The 22,532-nt window shown below is 38.7% G+C and overlaps 1 protein-coding gene across 1 annotated transcript in view; it reads right to left on the reverse strand.

Annotated features, from left to right (window-relative positions):
- Window positions 1-12,530, reverse strand: part of nkd (NKD inhibitor of WNT signaling pathway naked cuticle) — a 49,330-nt gene extending 36,800 nt beyond the window's left edge. Inside the window, exon 1 of the mRNA XM_089259022.1 lies at window positions 11,345-12,530. Coding sequence (XP_089115148.1) covers window positions 11,345-11,408 — 64 coding nt within the window. The 5' untranslated portion in view covers window positions 11,409-12,530. The remainder of the gene's footprint in view (window positions 1-11,344) is intronic.
- Window positions 12,531-22,532: the final 10,002 nt, after the last annotated feature.

Consider the following 22,532-nt stretch of genomic DNA (forward strand, 5'->3'; position numbering starts at 1 on the left):
GAGTAATAGCTTAACAGGGCAGTTATTATGCCTTAGCAACTTGTATAAGAGCTCTGTTATCTTAACATACAAGCACGCTGTTATAGCTGCTATTAACATAGCCTCTTCATTTTCAGCTTGATAGAGTAATAGTTTAGTATGACAGCCATTAGGTCTAGTGTTTGCCAGCAATTTATCAAGCCGCCCTCTGTGGCTAAACGCCATCTAGCGTCCAACTTGGACTGCAACTACAGAACTGACAGATGGCGATGGCTCCTGCCGCCTGCCGCCTGCAGCATATCAAATTAACACAGACACGAAGCATTCGGGCCGAGAAAAGGGGGTGCGCACAAGCAGCTGAGGTAAAACTTGGGTAGATGCTGTTTGGTGCCCATTAACTGTGGCACTTTTGGGGGCAGCGCGCCGCAATTTGTTGGTCAGGTTTGCAGTCGGCAAGCAGCAGCAGCAGCAGCAGCCCGACTTGGGCGAAGGCAGCAGGAAGTTGGCTGAAGGCACAAGGCAGAAGGCAGAAGGCAGCCAACATGGCTGGGCTTTATGCTCGCATGTATGTTATTTTTGTTTTCTTGCTTTTTAATGAGCATCGCATCGCATCGGTTCGGTTCGGAGTCGCAGTCGGAGTCGGAGTCGGGCAACGGGCAACGGGCAACTGGCAAATTGCAGGTTCTTCTTTCGCTGTGCCACAAAGTGTTGCACTCATATTTTGCCGGTGTGCGCCTTAATTATATGGCCGCCGACAGAAATTCAAGTGAAAACCATTCGGTTTCGGGCCCAACACACAGACACGCTGGCCTAAGCCTATTTCGAGCCGCTCTTTAAAGCATGAAAATTTAATGCCAGCTTAGCCCACAACACACTCACACACACACGCACACACACACAAACAATGACCAAGCGGGAGAGCGTTGAAAAAATATGTCGATTGAGCTGAGCCTCAGCTCAGCTCAGTTCAGTTCAGCTCAGTTTGGTTGGGTTCGCCTTGGGTTGGGCTTCGAGTGAGTGTCGAGTTTTTGAGTCTCTGAGTTTTTGGTATTCAAAGAATCTTTCATGGCGCATTTCCGTTTAGGTCGAAGCCGCTTAACTGCCCAACTTATTCTCACTTTCTTTACAGTCGCTCAAGTATTAATTATGCACGCATCAAATATATTTTCAACCTTTTTCACTCCTTCAGCCTCTTTCAGCGTATTTTCTGTGAATGAGCGGGCGCGACATCAATGGGATGCAAATTAACTGTACACACATAAATAACACTCAAAATTCTTGGAAAATATCCCAGACCCTCGCGCATTTGTCAAAGTAATAAAAATTGTTGGGCTTCTGTTGTTTAGGGCTCATTCGGGGACCCTTTTCTCTGCTCTCGCCTCTCTGCTCTATTCTTGTTGTTGTTTTTTCGTTTTACATTTTCCGTGTTTTTTGATAAGCATTCTTATCATAGTTGGCCCGAGAGTTGGCATCTTTGTTGCCTTTTGCCGCACTGACCTGTGACCGGTTTTATGATATACCCTTTAATGAATTCAAAGGCACGCGCTGCCATTTCTCTCGGCCACGATGCTCCACACGCCCCCCGCCCCACCCAGCTACCCATTTAACAACGAAATGCTGTGCGCGTGCTCATTACCCCGGTTACGGAATATGGTGCGAATACTTTGTGCGCGGACTGTGGCTAACCCGCTTTCAGTTTGCACTTGTTGCCCCGCACCAAACGTTAGCGAGATATACATATATCTGGAACTGAAATGGACATTGACAAGTGATGCGAACTCTAGGATACCCTCGACATATTGAGCAGGCAAAGTAGGCAGTTTAGGTATAAATGTAACAGATAAATGATAACATTTTGTTAACAGAAGTGAAAATTTATTAAAATTATTTTAATAATGGACAAATTTATATAAAGTATTCATATAGAGGTAAACTCTTTCAATTAGTAAGCTTTCTATGCTTAATATCTAACAAGTTAACATTGTATTAACAGCACTATATATGACAGGGTATCTGCTAGTTCAGCACGCCCGCCTAGACCACTTTTGTGAGTTTTTAAATGTATCTGCAAGATACGCCATCAATTATTTAATATACTACATTGTGATGCATTAAAAAGTTTTACGCCCTCTCACACGCTTGCCCCGGGAGATTGCTTTCAATCCGTATATGTATACCCTTATATATGTATATACATACAGAAAATGATTAATTGGCGCTACAAATTTATGACGTCGTTGGATTTTTCACGCCGATAGCGAGTTGAATGTATGATAAAGCCCATTGATGGAGTTTTACTCTATGCCACAATTGAAGCTCGAAGCGATTAAAACTTTTCATCAGACCCAAAAGCAGCTTCAACTTTACAACAACACACACACATATACATGTAATGCAGTAAGTGTGTGTGTGTTTCCGTAACGATGATTGCTATTGTTTCTGTTGTTGTTGTTGTTGTTGCTGTGCAATAAATTATATGCCATAATAATTATTTATGAAAGCCTCATAGGGCTTGGCGCTACGGGCTGAATTGCGTAATATGTGCTTTTGATTGGTAACGCTGGGGGCTGTTCTTATATACTCCATGGCACATCAATAGAGTCAACTAATTTCTGATCGTAAATGATTCGATATATGTATATAAATTAAGATAGAGTTTATGCTGGGCATGAAAGTTGTAAAGTTAACACTTCATTTTGTGCTTGGCAACAGCTTTGAAAGCACATTAAGGCTTAATGAGTCAGCGTAAGCTTTAACCTATCTATTATCTTTATTAATTGAGCTAAACAGAAGCTATATAAAATTGTATCCTTAAAATCTTCAAAAGCCTTTCACAGCTTTAGCTTGCTTTTGAGCAACTTTAGCCTTTTTCTAGCTAAACTTCGTAAGCAATAAACTCATTTATTAAAAGCTAATGAAAATCAGCTCTAAAACCATATATCATCTTCAATCTCTCAGCTAGCTCCAATTCTATTAAATCCAGCCGGATGCATAACAATTCAATGAATTAATTTATAATATTATATCACGTCGTTTTCGTGGCCCAATTTAAATCAAATTTCTTTTACAATAGCTGCCATAATTCTATTAATTTTTTTATCTCGCAGCTGATTTCTCTGCATTTTTCTTGATATTTCTTTTTCGTTTTTTTTTTGCCAATTTGTAGAGAATTTCAATTTTGAATATTGATTATTCATTTCCTGAAGCGACGGCGGCGCACCTATAACGAATTCGGATGCGGATGTTGATGCGATTGCGAATGGTAATGGGTAAATGGAGACTGGGGACTGTATAGAGAGGTCTGGGTCTGGGTCTGGGTCTGGTTATGTCGATTGCTTCGCTTGCGCCTTTGGCTTCGCTGAAGACGACGACGTCGCCATCATCATTGAAATGGCAAATTGGACTGCAGAATATTTTTTTCTTATATTGGAATTGCTTGGCTGTTGTAGTTGCCATTTGCTATTATTATTGTGAGGTTTCCCTCTACTCTGTATGTGTGTGTGTGTGTGTGTTTGTGTGTGTAATCATAACGGCTCGCTTGTTAACATGCTACATTAAATTTTTATCAAGAGCCATGGCAATAGAGCCAAGGAGAGAGGGGCAGAGAGAGAGAGAGAGAGTGAGGGCGAGAGAGAGAGAGGGGGAGTGAGAGAGCGACCAGCCACAAGAATCCGCTTCAGCATGCATAAATACATAAATATCTAAAATAATGATGTTGTTGTTGCTGCTGGTATTGTTGTTGTTGTTATTGTTGTTGTTGTTATTCCTTATGATTATTATGGCATAGCTGCAATGTAGCATGATTAACACGCACATGGTAGAAAAACAATAAACCGTTTGGAGAGCAAATGCTAAAGGCATCGAACAATGCTGGCCACACACACACACACACACACACACACACACACATACACAGATACACACACGCACAATATAATTCACATCCATTACAAATAATCATAACAATGGAGGACCTCGTTACGCATACGCCGCATGGTACAGCTGAGGCATGAATGTACTATATACATATATAGATTTATAAAGAGCTGAAGTTGAACTTAAAGTTGGGCGTGGCTACGTTAGCTTTAACCGAAGCGTATAACTATTGAAGTTATATAAAATAACTCTGTTCTCCCATAGCAGACTTGCTCCAAATATAGTCAATCTTATTCACATCTGCTGTTCATCTTAAAGCCCTTGATCCCTAGGCTAATGCCAAAAAATCTTGCATGGATTTCAGCAAATTTCTGTATTTAATTGCATAGGCTTGCTTCCCTCCCACTCTTTTAGCCAGCCATTATCTGTTGTCGACCAGTTGCCCAAAAAAGCACTCAGCATCAACTTGGCCAGTTTTGCATTTTATAACTGCCAAAAACACACACACACACACACTCACATCAGCAGCAGCAGCAGCAACGTTTGCAACACGTTTTATCATTTAACTCGCTGGTGGTGCTGGAATGCCAAGCCAACCAACCACCCACCCACTCACCCATGGGACATCAACAGCGTGGGAATTAATATCAATGTCGTCGTCGTCGTCGTCGTCGTCGTTGCTGTCGCTGCTGTCTCTGTCACTTGATGCGTTTGCTATCAGCTGCATGGCCACCATGGCGTATGTGTAATGCCTTTTTCTATGGGTTTATTTTTGTTGTTCAGCTGCTTTTATTTCTCTACTCTTTTTACGTTTTTTGCTTTTTATCAATTAAAAGCCACTTCAAAAGCGGAAAGTGTCTGTGTGCCGTTGACACACACAAGCACACACACACACACACACACGCACGCACAATGACTGAAAACAGACAAGCGCCCAAATAGCACACAAACAAAAAACCCAAACACATACCCACACACCCGCACATACACACACACACACACACACACACACACACACAGTTATAGTATGCTTTTGTTGTCGTCGGTTTGGTTTGTTGGACGCTTTTAGTTTTATCTCTCTGGCGAATACTTTTGGTGGCACATTTTAAGCTGAGCAGAAATACAAATATGTTTACCCTGAATACCCTATAGTAAATGAATTTAATATATATAGGCGTATAAAAGCAGATTTAGTTTTATTATTATTATTATTATTATTATTATTATTATTATTATTATTATTATTATTATTATTATTATTATTATTATTATTATTATTATTATTATTATTATTATTTTATTCTTATTTTCTTCTTCTTCTTATTATTCTTCTTCTTATTCTTATTCTTCTTCTTCTTATTTTATTATTCTTCTTCTTCTTCTTCTTCTTCTTCTTCTTCTTCTTCTTCTTCTTCTTCTTCTTCTTCTTCTTCTTCTTCTTCTTCTTCTTCTTCTTCTTCTTTTCTTCTTCTTCTTCTTCTTCTTCTTTTATTCTTCTTCTTCTTCTTCTTCTTCTTCTTCTTCTTCTTCTTCTTCTTCTTCTTCTTCTTCTTCTTCTTCTTCTTCTTCTTCTTCTTCTTCTTCTTCTCTTCTTCTTCTTCTTCTTCTTCTTCTTCTTCTTCTTCTTCTTCTTCTTCTTATTTCTTCTTCTTCTTCTTCTATTATTTTGTAATATATTTTTTTTTTAATAAAAACTTTTTTTGTTTTTAAAATACTTTATATTATGAGCTGCTTTAGATTTATTATTTTCTATTTATATATTTTTTTTATAATTATTTTATTATAATTAATTTTCAAAGATTTATTTATTAATTCATGTTTTCTTTATTATTATTATGATTATTATTTGCGTTACTATTATTAGCATTATATTTAGAAAATTATCCAGCTTTACTATTTTATATTTATTTGTTGTTTTTTTTTTATAACTATTATTTTATTTTAAATAATTTTCTAATATTTATTTAATAATTTATTTTTTATTTATTATTATTTTAAATATTATTTGAGTTGCTATTATTAGAATTTTTTTTTAGAAAATATATTTATATATATTTTTTTAAACATACATTTTTTGATTCATTTTAATTTAAATTTTTTTTATAATTTATAATTATTTTTTTATACCAAACTACTTTATTAAACATCACATCGATAATATTGCCTTCATCACTTATTCTACATCATTTTTACAGGGTATTCAATCAAACAAACTCTCTCAGCTGCCCACTTTTTTGCAGTTTGGCTTTGCATTACAATTGTGCACAGCTTTTAGCTGGGTCTGACAGATCCACCCAAAGCATTCTCTGCTCTCTATCTTCCTCACTCTCTCTTTTTTTCCCTCTCTTTCACTCATTCTGTTCCTCTCGCTTAATGTGTTTTGGCGGCTTTTCGCTTTGACACAATCAACGGACCCCCAAATCGACGATCCCCAAATGCGGCAGCGGCGTCCACTCAAAGCTAATGACCGACAAAGCGTTTTGTATTATTTTCAATTTCATTTTCACTATGTGCGCCTCCCAAGACACACACACACACACACACACACACACCTAGACACACTCCATTTGGAGCGGCCTGGTCGTGCATTAAATATTATTTAGATAAGGCCAAGCGCGCTTATCAATCAGACGTCAGACGCACCGACACCGCGCACAATTTGCAGAGCACGACGAGGTGTTTGGACTGAGGGGAGGGGGACGGAGTAACTGTAGCTGTAAATGGGTGGGTGGGGATGGCCGTAGCATTTAACAGTTGACTGAGTAACATGATTTTTCCATCATATTCATTGAAAGTAACTGAAAAGAAGTTAGCCGACAGTTGCTCATGTTTAAACTAACAATTTACATATGGGCTATATGTATTAAAGAGTCTCTCTCTGTTTCACTCTAACACAGTCAGTCGTCTCGCTCAGCAGCTCTGGCTGCTTGCGCATTGAACTCTGGCGGCACATTTCCAAGAAGCCAATTGCTAAATCAACAAAAACACAAACAAACTCTGACGAGCAAAACAAAAACCTCGAAAAGTCATTACATATATCTTCTGATTGAGGCACTCCCCGACTGTTCTCCCCTCTCTCTATCTGCTCACTCTCTCTCTCTCTTTCTCTCTCCTGCCGTCGCTCTGCAAAATGCAGAAGCTACAAGCTAACAGCTTTTTATCTCAGCCATAGGCGGCATTGTTTTTGGCGGCCCAGGCCAAAAGAGTTACCAAAATGCAAAAGGAATACCAAAAGGCCAACAAAAACCAGTTGGAGCTGGTGTCCAGCACTCGGCTAGGGTTGCTCCAGTCCAGGCCTTATAAGGTCGCTGGCATGCCAAGCAATGGCACTGTGCAAAGCCAAAGGAAAACGGCAAACGGCAAACGGCAAAGACAAAGGCAACAGCAACGCCAACTTCCTGGCTAATATTACGAAAATTGCTTAAAGAGAGTTTCGCTCTGTAGGATCAGCCCGAAAACAAAAAAAAAAAAAACAACAGACAACAAACTGCACCACGGCACGGCGCGAAGACTGAAGCCTGAGCCTGTCAAGCGTCTGCCTGCTCGACTGGCTGCCGCTGCCTCGGCCGCTGCTTCGGCCTCTGCTTCGGCCTCTGCCGTTGCCTGGCTGCCATTGGAATCGCTTGTTGCCTTCTACCGTAATTCACAACAACGATAATAACAACAACTGAGCCAGAGCTAAGGCAAAAGTTGCGAAACTCGCCAGCAGTCACAGTGGTAGACAGCTGAGCGAAATTAGGCGAAATTGTATAGTGCAAAAAATATAATTGTAGATAATTCCTATTATTGGCAGAGATTTATAATAATAAATACACTAATATTTTTAATAAAAAATAATAAATTAACTAACTAAAAGTCGTGGACTGCTGAATTATTATTAGTTAATTTTTTATTTTATTATATTTTATAATAAATTAATAAAATAAGAATAATAAAATAATAATGTAATAATAATAATAATATAATATATAAAATAATAATATATATAAAAATAAATAATAAAATAATAAATTAATAAAATAAGAATTATAATATATAAATATATAATAATAAATAATAAAATAATAAATCAATAAAATAAGAATAGTAATCTTTTTTCTTTTTTATAGACGGCTGAATAATGAAAATTTGATTTAATTTTTTGCAGATTTATTTAAAAATAATGATTATAAAAATAATAATAATTTTGATAATAAAAAATAATATTAACAATATTAAAATTTTAGTTTTTTATACTGATTTTTTTTTATAATTTGATAATATAATAATTTTGATAATAAAAAATAATATTAACAATATTAAAATTTTAGTTTTTTATATAGTTTTTTTTTTATTATTTTAAATTTGTATGATGTAAAGCTTAAGTTAAATCTTTTTTAAATTTTAAGTGAATTAAAAAATACTGATATTATTAATTAATTATACAAAGTGTTTTAAAAAATATGTATATAAATCTTTTATTTTATTTTCACTTATTTTTTTAAGTATTAATAATTCAAATAAATTCCCTGCCATTCGAATTGCATTTGCCCCACTGTGCAGCGGTGCACGGCCTCTGTGTGTTGCCGAACTTCAAGCAAAAAGCGCATCTTTTGAACAGTGCGCAAAGCGCAGCTTGTCCCGCGGCTCAGCTCGGGCCATGCCCAGTCACACACACACACACACACACACACATAGTCGCGCGTGTTGTGTATCTGAAAGATATATGTGTGTAAGAAGAAAAAAAGAAAGAAAAGCAAAGCAAAAACAACGTACGCTCGTTTGTCTGTCTGTCTGTCTGTTTATCTGTCCATCCGTCCATCCGTCCCGCCGTCTGTCGATCGTCGGCTCTAAACCGCTTTTGTGTATGGCCGCCGAGATGTTTGGCATAGTTGAAAGCGCGGAACTGGTTGGAGCTGCGGCTGCTGCGGCTGCTGCTGCGGCTGAAGATGGAGCTGCGAGCCGAGAGCTCGGAGTTGTTGTAGATGGAGGAGTTTTGCCGCTGCCTTGCAACGCGCCGACGCCGACGTTTGCCGCTCTCAGTTATTATTTTTGTTTGTGGCGGCGACTCCACAACAACAACAACAACTGCTCGCTGCTGCTGCTGTTGTTGTTGTTGTTGTTGTTGTTTATCAACGTGAGGGCTTTAAAAGGTTTTTGTGGCATAGCAGCTGCCCGTGTGCCTTGTACCTCCTCTCTAACCCGCACCGCTGTACCTCTGCCTAGCGCTCTGCCTCTACCTGCAACAGGTAAGAAATTTTCGCTCGCTCGTTCGGCATTTCAATGTGTTTTGTTGCTCTTCTCTTTAGGCTGTTTTATTTGATTTTTGTTGTTGTTTTTCTTTTCAGTTCACTTTTTCTGCTGCTGCTGTGGCTGTTGTTGTTGTGCCTTCTGCTGCTGCTTTCTTTGAAGTTGTTGCATGCTTCGGCGTGCCTTTGGGTTTCCTTTGAATTGTCTATCTCTCTCTTTCTACCCATCTCTCTCTCTCTGTCTCACTGCTCACTGTCCTTTACTGGGCCAGCATCTGCAAGCAATTAGTGTATTGGGGCCTCTTGCGGTATGCCAGGCAAGCCTTGGCCAAGGGTTCAAAGTGTTGCCCTGGCATTTAATTGATGCCGTAATTGTAACCCCCAGCCCCAAATTCTGCTGGCACTGCCATCAACCACACCACAATCAGCTGCAGCTAAACGTTTCCATCGAATTGCCACAAAACAAAATGAAGAAGCAGAAAAAAAAGGTTGCCCGATTGATTGATTGATTGATGTGTCGCGTCCACAACGCGACGTTTTGTTTGTGCAGAAAGGTCGCTTGCAGCTTGTATTTATATTTACAATTGTGATACTCTGCGCTTGGAGAGTCTCTCGGCTATGCGACTGGATCATGATCAGAGTTTTCCGATATATGTAGCTGCAGCAGCTGCTCTACAGCCCTCCCGCTCTTCCTCTCCCTCTGTCCCTCCCTTCTCTCACTCGTTCTCTCTCTTTCTCGCTGGCCACTTGGTCGGTGCTCTTTGGTTTTTCCATTTTCTATTTATTTTTCGTGCGTCGTTTTCTTTTGATGTTTTGTGAGTTGTTGTTGGTGTTGTTGTTGTTGTTTCTGGATTTCCTACGTTCTATTTTTGTGTGCGTCTTTTTCACTGCTGCTTCTGCTGCTGCTTCTTCTTCTACTCTATCGACCACAAGCGAACGCCGCCCTATTCTGTGTATCTTGCAGATAAAGAACGCAGCGCTCTGTCGATTGCCTACAATTCTTTTCTGTTTTCTTCTTCTTCTTTTCCATTTGCCGTTGTTATTCTCGTTGTGTGTGAGTACGAGTGTGTGTGTGTGTAATTATTGGAAAAGGATGTGGGAGAAGCCCTTGACTGAATGAATCTTCAAATTTATATCTTAGACAGCAGCACACTGAGTGCCGCAGCACTAGGTTACAGAAAAACAACAAAAACAAATACACACACATACATACATACATACATAACTAGATCGAGCTGCGGCATTCTATGAGTAAAGGGGAAAAACATTTCTAGAGACATATGGATTGCTAAAATTTATAGAGATACCCATGTCTAGTGCTCGTTTGCTCTCATGTTAATTAATATTTATAGTGTGAATTAAGCTAGATAGAAATGCTTTGATGCTGATCGTTTAACAGAAAATGTTGAATTTTTACTTTAAATAATCGAAAGAGAAATATATATGGTAATAAATTTAATTGTTTTTCAGCAACTGTTTGAGGTGCTAAAAACAGCTGCTTTTCCTAGAAATTTTCAATTTATAAAGAAAATTGATAAAAAAAATCGAATAACATAATTGTTTGCTACACCAGCTGCCAATGCATAACATTTCATATTAGACATATGTATAAGACATGCAGTTAATAGAGTCACAGCTTATACACAATTGAGACAGAATAGTTGCAAATATAAGATATACTCTTATACAGTTTGGTAAAAGATCAAATCAATCAACAGCTTATATTCGTTTAGCATATGTACATATTAAGTAATATTTGCATATAGAAAGCAACATTAGACAGATGCATATAAGACGCATGTAAATACATATATAAGAGCATATTTGACACTTTACAGAGTTATGTACAACTCATGTGTGTAAGTGTTTACTGAAGCTCTGCTAAAGCTTGCATGTTAAACGCTTGAATATAAGAGCAAATTATAGCTCATACAGAACTAATACAGATGTGTATTACACGCATTCACATGAGATCATATAAGAGCTTATACCAATGCATATAAGACGCATGATTAAAGTGATTAAATTGCTGATTGAATTTGTTTAAAAATTGTATATAAATAATTTAAAATATAGAAAAATCAAAATTCAAAATAGACAGCCATTTTTTTAATGCAGCTATAAATTCAAGATATACAGCAAAATTTACCACATACATATGCATATATTTCTTTATAGATTGAAGTACATATGTTCCGTTGCTTGTTTACAGCTAAGCTACACGATGCTTAAAGTTTCATAGGTATGCAATTTAGACTTACCTGAGAATTGTTTATAGCCGCCGAGTATTTTGTGCTTCCACCATTTGACAATATTGCCCGCCATCTCTGCTGTTTTATTTATTTATTTTCCACCGCTGCTTTTACTTGTTCTTCTGCTTCTTCTTCTTCTTCTTCTGTTGCTGCTTGCTTTTTGCAACTACAATTGTTGTTGGTTTATTTGTGTTTTGTTCTGCTTGACTATTTACGAGCCTGTGTAGCGACTGTAACTGTAAATGTTGCTTTGGCCAAAATGTTTTACGGCCTTTGTGGGTGGGTTATCCTCGTTGCTGCTAAGACTTATACACTTGCTCTCAGGTGCCACAAGGCAACGTAGGTGGCGACCTTAATTTGTATCTGGCATTATTTTGTCGAGGCGGGGGCTTTGAGGGGGATTCGCTTGGCGTTAAGGCTGGATCGTAAAACTTTTTACAGCCTTGATATGCTGCATTTTAGTTGAATTTTGCGCATATTGTGCGACCTCTTCCCTCTCGTTCACACAGTCGCCCACTCTCTGGCGCTCTCCCTCTCGCTCTTTCGCTTATTTTTGGCGTGCGTATGTTTTGGGTGTGTGTGTAAGTGTGTGTGTATCTTGCAGATACTTTTTGACGTAGCGCGCGTAATTTTAATTGTAAATTTTTTGTTGTTGCTGCTTGCGCGACGCGACGTAAATAACTTGGCGAATGAACAACAACAACAACACAAACAACTACGGGCCAACAACAATAACTGCAAAATGCTAAAGCGCAAAACACGATTTGTATTTCCAAATGCGAACAGCGACGCTGACTGAGACGGCCACGGCGGCGACGGCGACGGCGACTGCGAATGCGGCGGCAACTTTTTGGGGTGTAACTGTTGTTGTTGTTTATGTGGTTGTTTTTGTTTGCGGGGCGGTTTTGTATTTAACGGCACTTGCTTTTCGCTGCACACAATGCACAGACGAAATAAATTTCCAATATTTTGTTGCTGTTGTTGATGTTTAATGCTTCTCGTAAACACTTTCCATACCGGTTTTCATTCACTTGGCACACAAATTTTCAGTCAATTGTGTTTATTTATGATTTGTTAAGGACGCACGTTTGCCCGCGTATTTTCCAGAACAGTCACACAACGCGATACGTATGCGAGTCTTTAGCGAAGACACGACCAACTCGATGGGCGTACAGAAATGAACTGAACAAACGAAACACAAAACGCTGCCTTTGGACTTGTACCAAAAATGGTTTGTGTACGATGGGAAGAGAGAGAAACGCAAAAACATTGACTCTCTTCGACTTGTTTCGCTGCCAGTTAACAGAGCTAAGAGCAGAGCATGCAACGCCTGGAAACGGAACGTGGCATTCTGTAGCCTGCCTGCAGTTGTAACAGCAATCGCTGCTGCTCTTGTGTTTGTGTAATAGAGTAAGCTGCTGTTAAGCGCTACAAACATGTAATGTTGATGTTAACACATGCATATGTAGGTACAAGAGTCAAATGCGATTGACATTTATTTGCTTAAGAGCTGGGCACTTTACAGTGGACCTTATATTCCCTGTAACTAGAGCTTATGAAATGCAGTATATTGAGTGTAAGTTACCCTGTAGATAAAGTAAGCTATGCGACATTTTAATAACATATATGTTTGTCTATATGTATGTGTTATATTGATTACTCTCCTTTATTCGACATTTGATTGTATTTTAATTTGAAGGCTCAGCGGTCAGGCTTTCGGTTTCTGGGCTTCTGCGTAGAGCTGCTCTGATGTTGTTGTTAATATCGCCGCCTGCTGTGCTCGACATCGGGGCAATTACCCAGCACCAGCAGCAGCAGCAGCAGAAGCCGCCAAAAACTTGCCCCAGCTCCAAGGCTCGAAGCCCGACGATAATAACAGAGCAACCAGAATCCTGAATTACGCTGCAAATTCACAAAAAAAAAAAAGAAAAGAACGAAAAGAAAAGAAATAAAAACAAATGAGAGGAAAAAAAGGGTTCTGCCTGGCAAGTGGAGGAGCCGCCGTCGTCGGCAACGGCGGCTTTGTGCGTCCAGAGGCCTCAATCCTAAGGCCTGGGGCTGCCGGCTTCGACACCGTAAACGTTCCGCATTCGTATAATGGCGCTGTAATTGAAGAAGAACACGCGATCGCAGCGGGACCCGCAAAAGGAGTAGACGCCCTCTCTCGCTCCCTCCTCTCTCGCTCTCTCTCTCTCTCTCTCCTCTCTGTGTCTAACAGGCATAAAGCAGCGGAAGGGTTTCGTGGCTGTGGGTTCTTTGGCTGCTCGGTTTTGGTTTACTTTCCTGCAGCGCCTTTGTTCTGGCTTCTTTCATCATCATCATCATCATCATCATCATTGTGATGCTCATCATCGGCATCATCAATGATCCGTCTTAATTTCATGTATGTTCTTTTGTATAATTTTTTCTGCTACCTTGCCTCAACCCTCTCTCGCTCCCTCCTACATCTCCTCTCTACCTCTCTACCTCTCTCTCTCTCACTCTCTCTGTACCACCTTCCGAGCATGCGAGCAATTTTCGATTGTTCCCCTACGCTCATTTAACCTACTACAGCCTTTTGATTGATGTCGGTCCCATGTCTGTCCTGTTGCCCGTTGCCCAAACCCTGCCCAGTTATTGATTTATGTTTTATGTGTTCTGTTAAATTTCGCACAATTTTCGCAATGCGTTTGACAACAGTTGATGAACATTCTGTCCGTCCATGCGCTGTCCTACGTCCTCTGTCATATGTCACCATTGGCCTCTGCAGCCTCACAAATGTAATTACCCAAAACGGGCGTAAAAAGTGGGCGTGTCTGAGTGGATGTGCAGCTGGATAGGTCATAGGCAAGGCATAGAGTTTTAGTGAGAGAAAGAGAGCGAGGGGGAGAGAGAGGTGGGAACGTACTCCCCCTACTCCTATCGATGCTGTCCATGGCAACTGTCACTCTAATTGACATGGGCTGTGTAGAGCCCAATAGAGCTGGAAGGGATTGCGACTGTCACACATGTGTTGGCGTGGATGAGCCACTGGGCGCCTTACTTGTTGATGGCACTTCATTAGGCTAAATGGCATTTTATAATTAGTTTGCAAAAGAAAATCTGCTCTGAGGAAAACCGATAAGAATTAACAATTAATTAATGTGAATATTACATAGGTACAGTTAAAGAGATAGATAGATAGGTAGGCAGTTAAAGAGAGAAGGAGGCGTGCAGAGTCAATGAACTTTGATATTTGAAATGTATATTACATATGCATACAGCTATAAATATAAATTGCTTTGAAGTTGGAGATTTTATGATTATGAAAATTGCATAGAAGGGCGTTATTTTGAAGAATGAAAAAGAGAGTTGAAATAGTATAGAGCATAAGACAACGGAGAGATAAAAGAGGAATCAGTGTCAGATGAATATTGGAAAGGAATTCAATAGAAATTGAAGAGAAAGAGAGGAAAGATAAAGTTTGTTATTAACATTAAACTAAAACTATAAAACAAACAGCAAATTGAAGGTATTATGATTTCTCTTTATAAAATATAAAGCCAATAAAATATAATATAAGATGAAATAAAATAATAATGTGTGGTAAAAATAAAAGAAAAACCAGGGGATGTAAACAGAATGAGTGTGGGTAACAAATTAGCTATAACAATAGAAGGAAACATAAACCAGAAGCGTGGGAAGATAGTAAGAGAGATTATGTCATAACTAGCAACAACAAAAAAATATAGCAAAAGTGAAGGGAAAATAGAAAGAAGGCCAAAGAGGAAATGACACCGAGAAAGACAGAGATACTATATATGAAAAATAATACTTAAATATGTATTCATTATGTATTCATTAATTGATAATTAATTTATCGTAATACTATGGAAATCACATAGAAAGGCGATTGCCCATTAAAAAACCGTTGTCGTCAAGTGAGTTTAATAGGCCAATAACATATCTAGAGATAGTATCAAATACCCGTTCAAACAATTGCCAAGAACTCCTAATGAAACTCAAGCAACTCGAGATGAATCATGCGCCGCATAGATTCCTCTAGCTAATTAAAGAATTTGCCTTGATTTAATGGCTGCTTGTTAAAAAATATCTCCACGAACATCAAAATTATTTACTATCCACTTGAATAGTAGTGTTCTCTCGACACTACTAGACGATGTTCTGCTCACACCGATGTCGTACACCTCGCGGCTCTAATGATGCACATTCTGGTGTTTGATTTTATGATGGCACTTCGGGAAGTTTCCAGCGTTCAATTAGTTTCCAAAAACCCTGTGAGCGCTGCAGCTTAAGTATCGAATTAGCTTTTCGAGAAGAAGCAGAAGAAGAACAGAGAGTAGAAAAAATAAAAACAACTATCTTGTCTGGCTTATCTGGCTGGCATCGTGTTGTTGTTGTTGTTGTTTTTTTTTGGCATCGTTAATCTCGCCATAAACTTGTCGAGCCGCAATATTGAAGGGCCTAATCGTTGGATGATAAACCTCTGGACACGAAACTCTCTTGTAACTTGTGCCCGAGCGTCGTAAAACCAAGGAAAGGCGGCCAAAAATCAGCCCAAAATAAAAAGCTCATAAAATGCGCTAGCAAATCGAATGGCTTTATTTTGTAGACAATTTTCGACATGTGTGTGTGTGTGTCAGTCTCGCTCCCACTCCTTCTCTCCCTCTCTATCTCTCTGCATGGATTTTTAATGATTTCGGCCTAATAAGCAACAATTGGTCGTTGCAGCAATCGCTAGAGCAACTCGAAAAATAATAATTTTTTTTTATTATTATATTTCTTTTCTATTTGAGTTGGAGTTGCATATGGTTAAATGAGCGCGCGTTTATCAAAATTAATTGGAAATTTGGCTGTGCGTTGATATTTAACGACTTCTGCGTAAAAGTCACTTTGGAAAATGAGCCACAGACATCAAAAGGAGACACGGAGCTGCACATGTACAGCCCGAAAAGATTGACTCTCTATCTCTATCCCTCTCCCTCTCTCTCTCCCTCTCCCTCACATTTCTGGATATATTTTGAATGTTGCTTCGGCTCGGCTGTCACTTTAATGATCTTACAATATAATTTCCTGTCAAGTGCCAGCCGGATGACCCCAAACAGACAATTCATAATTGTTTTTCATCATTTGCTTTAAGGCGCCCCACGCACCCCGCCTTCCCCCTTCGTAGGCTCCAACGACGACGACAAGTTGATTTGAATTTTGGTATGACAGACACATAAATATTTATGAGCAGCACTTACAACAAAGTTAATTTATTTAATAGTTGCACAGTGCACAACATTTTTACGAGTATCAAAAGAAACATATAATAAATATATAAACATATACATATATGTATGTATGTATATATTTATAAGTGTGTATAATTTTTCTTTGAGTCTCTTCCTCCAACAGTTTTTAATGAGCAACGCACACACACACACACACACACACACACCCAGAGTCTCTATGGCGCAATCTATATCTATATCTAATTTATGCCCCGCTCATAATTTATTGAAAATATTTTGTGCTTTTTAAGTTTTCTTGTTTAATTTGTTGTTTCACTCGCTTGGCTGCACCCTTCAAAATATATAAATAAAATGCACGAATTGTTGATCATTGAAAAAAATATGAAAAGAGAAAAAAAAATTAGAAGCAAAAAACAAAAATTGTTATTGAAATTAACGAGAATTCGTTTGCTTGGGCAGGAAACCAATGAAGTGTGGAGCTGATTGGGAATTTTATTTTGATTTTCAATCGGGCATAAACATTCAATTTTGAGAATTGATAATATTTTCAAGGCAATAAACGCAACATTTATGAGCCAAAGAAATATACATTTCAGTATATACAAAGGAAATAAAGTTCTTTATAAATAAATAAAATGCAATTGATGAGTTAAATAATTATTTATTTATGAGTCTCGAAATGAATAATTAGTAATTACCCGACGTTGCTTGGTTTGAGGTGTGTTCGAGGTTCTAAAAAGGTTCTATAGAAATATAAACTCAAATCTCTGCCTACTTTTCCAACTATCTCTCTCTTTCTCTGTCTCTCTCCTCTCTTTCTATTCCAGAGTATATTGTTCAAGGCAAATTGTTAGCTTATTCTATCTCTCTCTCTCGCTACCAATCTTTCTGTATTACTATCTCTCTCTCAGACTGTCTCTCTCCTGTCTCTTTATTTCTATCTCGCTCTCTTTCTCTAACTATATCTCTATAACTAACTATATATCTATCTTTCACTACCTCTATCTTTCACTATCTATATCGTTTTCTATCACTGTCTTTCTCTGTCTCTCTCTCGCCTTCTCTCGCCTTTTACTCTTTCCCCCTCAGCACAAGCGAGATATATCAAAAATCAACTTTCTTTCTTTGAAATTCAACTTCTAACATAATAATTACATGTAGTACTCCACTCAATTGCTGCAACTCCACAAACATATTCCTGCATTTCCATTATAGACCTGAAAACACATGCCTTCAACTAAATATATATTACATTTGCGCTATAAATTATAGGGAGAAAGAGGGAGAGCGGCGCCCGTTAAGTATGAAAAACAAAAAAGTAAAATAAAAATCATTTTTTAAAGTGCGGACACAAAACACTGCAAGGCGTTGCCACAGTCACAGCCGGGCAGCCATTCAGTCAGTCAGGCAGGCCGAGTGGCCCAACCCAAAGCCAAACCGAAACTCCAATCCAGACTCAAAACTTCAAAACCGTGGCCCGCAGCCTCCAGTCGCCGGGGCTTTATCTGACTGTCATGGATAATGATCAACCGTTGGCCACCGCCTTTGCCTTTTAATTAAACGCTGAAGCCGCTGCCGCTGCCGCAGTCGCAGTTGAAGCTGAAGCGGGAGTCGAGAGTTGGGAGTCCGATCGGGCCGTAGACGAGTCTTCGAATCGAGTCGGTGAGTCGCTGAGTCGCTGAGTCGTGCAGCGCGTCGGCGCTGACTCTTTGACGCTTTTCATTTCGGTGTCATACAAACCGAACGGGCGGCAATGAAGCGAGCCAGCGAGGCAGGGATGATAAAGCGGGGACATGCCACACAACACACAACATACAACACAGACTCATGCCGCTGGCCGGCTCTCATTCAGTCAGTGCTTCATTGTCCATGCGCACATCACTCAACAACGGACACACAGCCGAGAACCCCCCAGTTGAGTGTGTATGAGTATGTGTATATGTGTGTGTGTGTGTGCGTGCTTCTCCATAGCCCATAGCCCATCCATATTCATCTAACCCAACCATCATCTGTCTAGCTGTCCATGCCCAAAGTCTTGAAAATCAATTTTCTGCTGCGTTTCAAAAGTTTTTCTTTGTGGCACATCTTTCGTCATTTTATTATTAAAGAAAAATAAAAAGAGAAACCGAAAAAATAAAAACGCAAATGAATAAAAAAAAATGTTAAATTTTTAAACGTAAAAAATTGATTTGTTGTGCAATGCGAGACAGACGGACGGACAACGGACGGATAGAAACTGCCAGACAATGCCCAACACTTACTTATATGACCATGCCCAGCATATGACCCCACATTGTTTATAGCGCTGATTCGTAATATTTCGTGGAGACCCCCTTTTGAATATGTGCTAATGAATAATGAATAACAGTGAGTGTGCTCGCAATAGCAAAGCATGGAATATGACTCTTCAAGTTCAATATTTGGTATTATAAATTGGGGAGAATTATATTTAAGAAAGAGAGAATTATATTTAGTACATAAAAAATAAATCATATTCTATTTAAAAATTAAATTAATTATGTTGTTTGTAATGCATGAAATGCTTACATAAATATATATAAATAAACCAAATTGTACATATTATTTTTTATATATTTTTCAGCTTTTTAAATTTATTATTATATATTTTATTCATGTCTTTAACAAAAATATAACAAAAAACTTTTAAATTAAGGCAAAAAAAAATAGAAGTAGAAAACATGTTAAGCATTAAAAATAAAATTCAATTTTTAAATATTTTATATTTATATTTAATTTTTATATATTTATAAATAATTGTATTTATTTAATATTTTTATACTTACTTAGACTATGATTAAATCATATTAAAGATACAGAAAACCACAGATATTTTGTAAAATATAATAAATATATAAAATAAATATTCGCGATGTTTTTTTACTTTTATTTTTATTTTTTGATATTTATTCATTATTTTTGTTTATACATAATATTTTAGTAAATTGTTTTGTTATTGAATATGAAATTTGTTGACTGTATTTTATATGTATAAGTAGTATATATTTTGCTCAAGTATAAATTCTCTTTGCCCTCCACAAACCTCTGACTTTTCTCATATTAATTATAATCACATTATATCATAATTGTTTTAACTACTCACTTAGTTGCACCTGATCATATCATATCATTATCAAACTTCGTTCTCCCATCTACTTAATAGTCTCCCTTTGACCCCCTTTTAGTGTTTTGGTTTTGGGCAGCCGTCTCTGTCTGTCTTTACACTTCGACTTTGGTATTAATATTTTTATTTTTTGTCGGTCTTTTGACTGGGCGTTAATGACTTTTGCGGCTGGTCGTGTTTTTTATTCATCTCGGCGAAAACCAGACAGATTTTTTTCTCCTTACCGACAGCAGAAAGAAGACAAAGCTCGCTTTTTGTTTTACGCTTGGGAAAAAGAGTTCAAAAAAAGAAAGAAAAAAGAAGACAAGATATAAATAAAACACGCTGTGGGGCTAGCCCCAAGATGTTTTTTAATAAGTTTTAATAGCCGTTGCTACAGTTTGACTAATTTCAATTGTCCAAAAATTAATTGAGCTAGCCCAAGATGACATAGGGTAAATCAACAGAGTCTCAGACTCAACTCAGACTCGACTCGACTCAATTGCAATTATTTGTCGTTGCTGTAAATCTTAACTTCGTTCGCCCACGCCTTGGTCTCCATGTGCCACACACCGGTTGCTGCCCCCGCCCCTGTCTCTGTCCCTGCCCTGCCCTGCCCCTGCTCCTATCTCATATGTTAATAGCCTTATGCGTCACTTGCATCCTGGCGCACTGCAAACCGCCAGACGTTCTCCTTGTCTGTGTGGGCGTATACCCCTCGGCTGTCCCGACGGCCGGCCCGACTCTTGCCTTGCGGCTTTCTGATTTATAACATTGTTTACACGGCACGCCAAAAATTTGATTTACTAGCCTTCCCGGCCGGCCACACATGGGCCCATTTGATTGTCATAACTCAAGACTCACGCATGCGCGCACAGTTCCTGAATTGCATTCCGAGAGCCCGAGCTGATGATGAATAATGAAGACATATGCATGCAGCTGAACATATCTAGAGGTGTCTAATGGATGTTAAATATTTCATTTAATGTGTAGCTAGGGATATACGAGAGACTCTAGATGGTAGAAATGAGATAGAGCTGAGAGTGGTTCTTGTTCGATATCAATACATCCATATCCATATCATGTCTCAATTTTATATTTATGATCATTATTTTTATTTTTGCATAGAAATTTCTTATAGCACTTCTAGTAGCACTTTGTGGTTTTCATATTAGATAGAGTCTATTACTTGATCTTGAATATCAAATAATATTTATTGCTTTTCTTATTGCATTGACATTTATGGCTTCTTCTGGATTCTCTCTGGGAGCAAAAGTCAAACACGACCGAGCGATCGCCGCTGGTTGCAATCTTGTGACATACATGGAGAGCATGATCAGAGTGGGAAGAGGAGAGAAGAGAGTTCAGAGCGAAGATTGCCCATTATTACAGGAGACAGTTACAGTGGAGAGTGTCTACATACTAGCTCATGTTTCACTTAAATGTAAATGTCGCTCTTATGGATAATTTACTCAAATGCCTTAACAGGTAACATAGATCAAAAATGGAATTTGCATACAAAAACTTGATTGGCTTATCTCTATGTATCACACTATTCAACGTACTTAACAGCTTTACATTGCTTCTACATATATGTACAGTTTTATAGATTTACAGATAATCGTTCATATTATTATATCCCAATGTGAATATATAATCTTAGATAACTTTAAACACTACTAAAACCGTAAAGTTAGAGTGGGAGCATGTTAGGCGGAACCTGCTTTGATTTCGTGATATCCAAGTCATCCAAGTGTAGTTAATGTATGGAGCAAATGTTAGTCTTGGCAACATTATCAACTGACAACACAATGACACACTCAAAAGTCTCCTTTTTGGCCAGCTTACTGACCAAAATGAAAGCCCTTTTCCTTTCTATGCTCTTTCATTTCCATACGCCCACTTTTTGTGGAGTTGCATTTGATTTTGGCTTTGGTTTTGGTTAACGAAGGAAGGTTTTTGACGTTGTTTGGCTGAGTGGAAAAGCAACTTGAAAGCTCTCCACACTCGAACAGCTATCGTTAGCTGGAGCAGAGCAGGAAATGTACGAGTTTCCGCAAGGAGCGCTCATGCATGTGTTTGTATGTGTGTGTGTGAGTGTGAGTGTGAGTGTTGAGTGAAGAGTGCCGGCAGAGCAGTTGTGTTGCTTGCATCCGTTGCAATGCACACACACACAAGCACACACGCTCACTCACTCACACACACACACACACACACACATAGATAGAGCAAGAGAGCCCGCACCCAGTTGCCGACTGCTAGATGCAGATAACAGGCATATACGTTGTCAAGATTTGCTTTGATGTCTTTTTCATGTACCGACTGAATCGAAGCGCACCCGAACCCGAACCCGAGCCCAGAAGCCGAACGCTGTCGACTGCGAGACGAGCGAGGGGCGGCTGCGTTTTTGGGTGCGGCTGCTTTTTGTGTCCATCCTCTGTGTGTGGGTTGACAACAATTAAAATGTGTCGGCCTGCTGCGAACTTAAGTAGGTAGCAAATACAGCAACAACAACAACAGCAACAGCAAGAATAAGCTTGGCAAATCTCTCTTGCGCTCTCGCTCTCTTCCTCTTTGAGCATTTCAATTGCCTTTGTTGCTGAACAAGAAATTCCCCCTCCCACAGGCAACAAAGCATTTGCTTTGAAGTTGAGACCGTCTCTCTAACTGTACATTTATCTGTGGCTCTTGCTCGCTCTCTCTCATTCGCTGTATATATTTTTGGACCAATTTTATTAGCAAAGGGTTGGCCGAACGTGCGCTTTGAAGTTCAAGTATAGCAGAGACTGAGCATTCGATATATGTATGTATGTATGTATATTTATTTGTATATTTCTATATCGTATATAAATACGCATGT

Source organism: Drosophila navojoa, chromosome 4 (assembly GCF_054131105.1).
Source record: "Drosophila navojoa isolate 15081-1374.11 chromosome 4, UAZ_NAV_1.0, whole genome shotgun sequence".
Taxonomy (NCBI): Eukaryota; Metazoa; Arthropoda; class Insecta; order Diptera; family Drosophilidae; genus Drosophila; species Drosophila navojoa.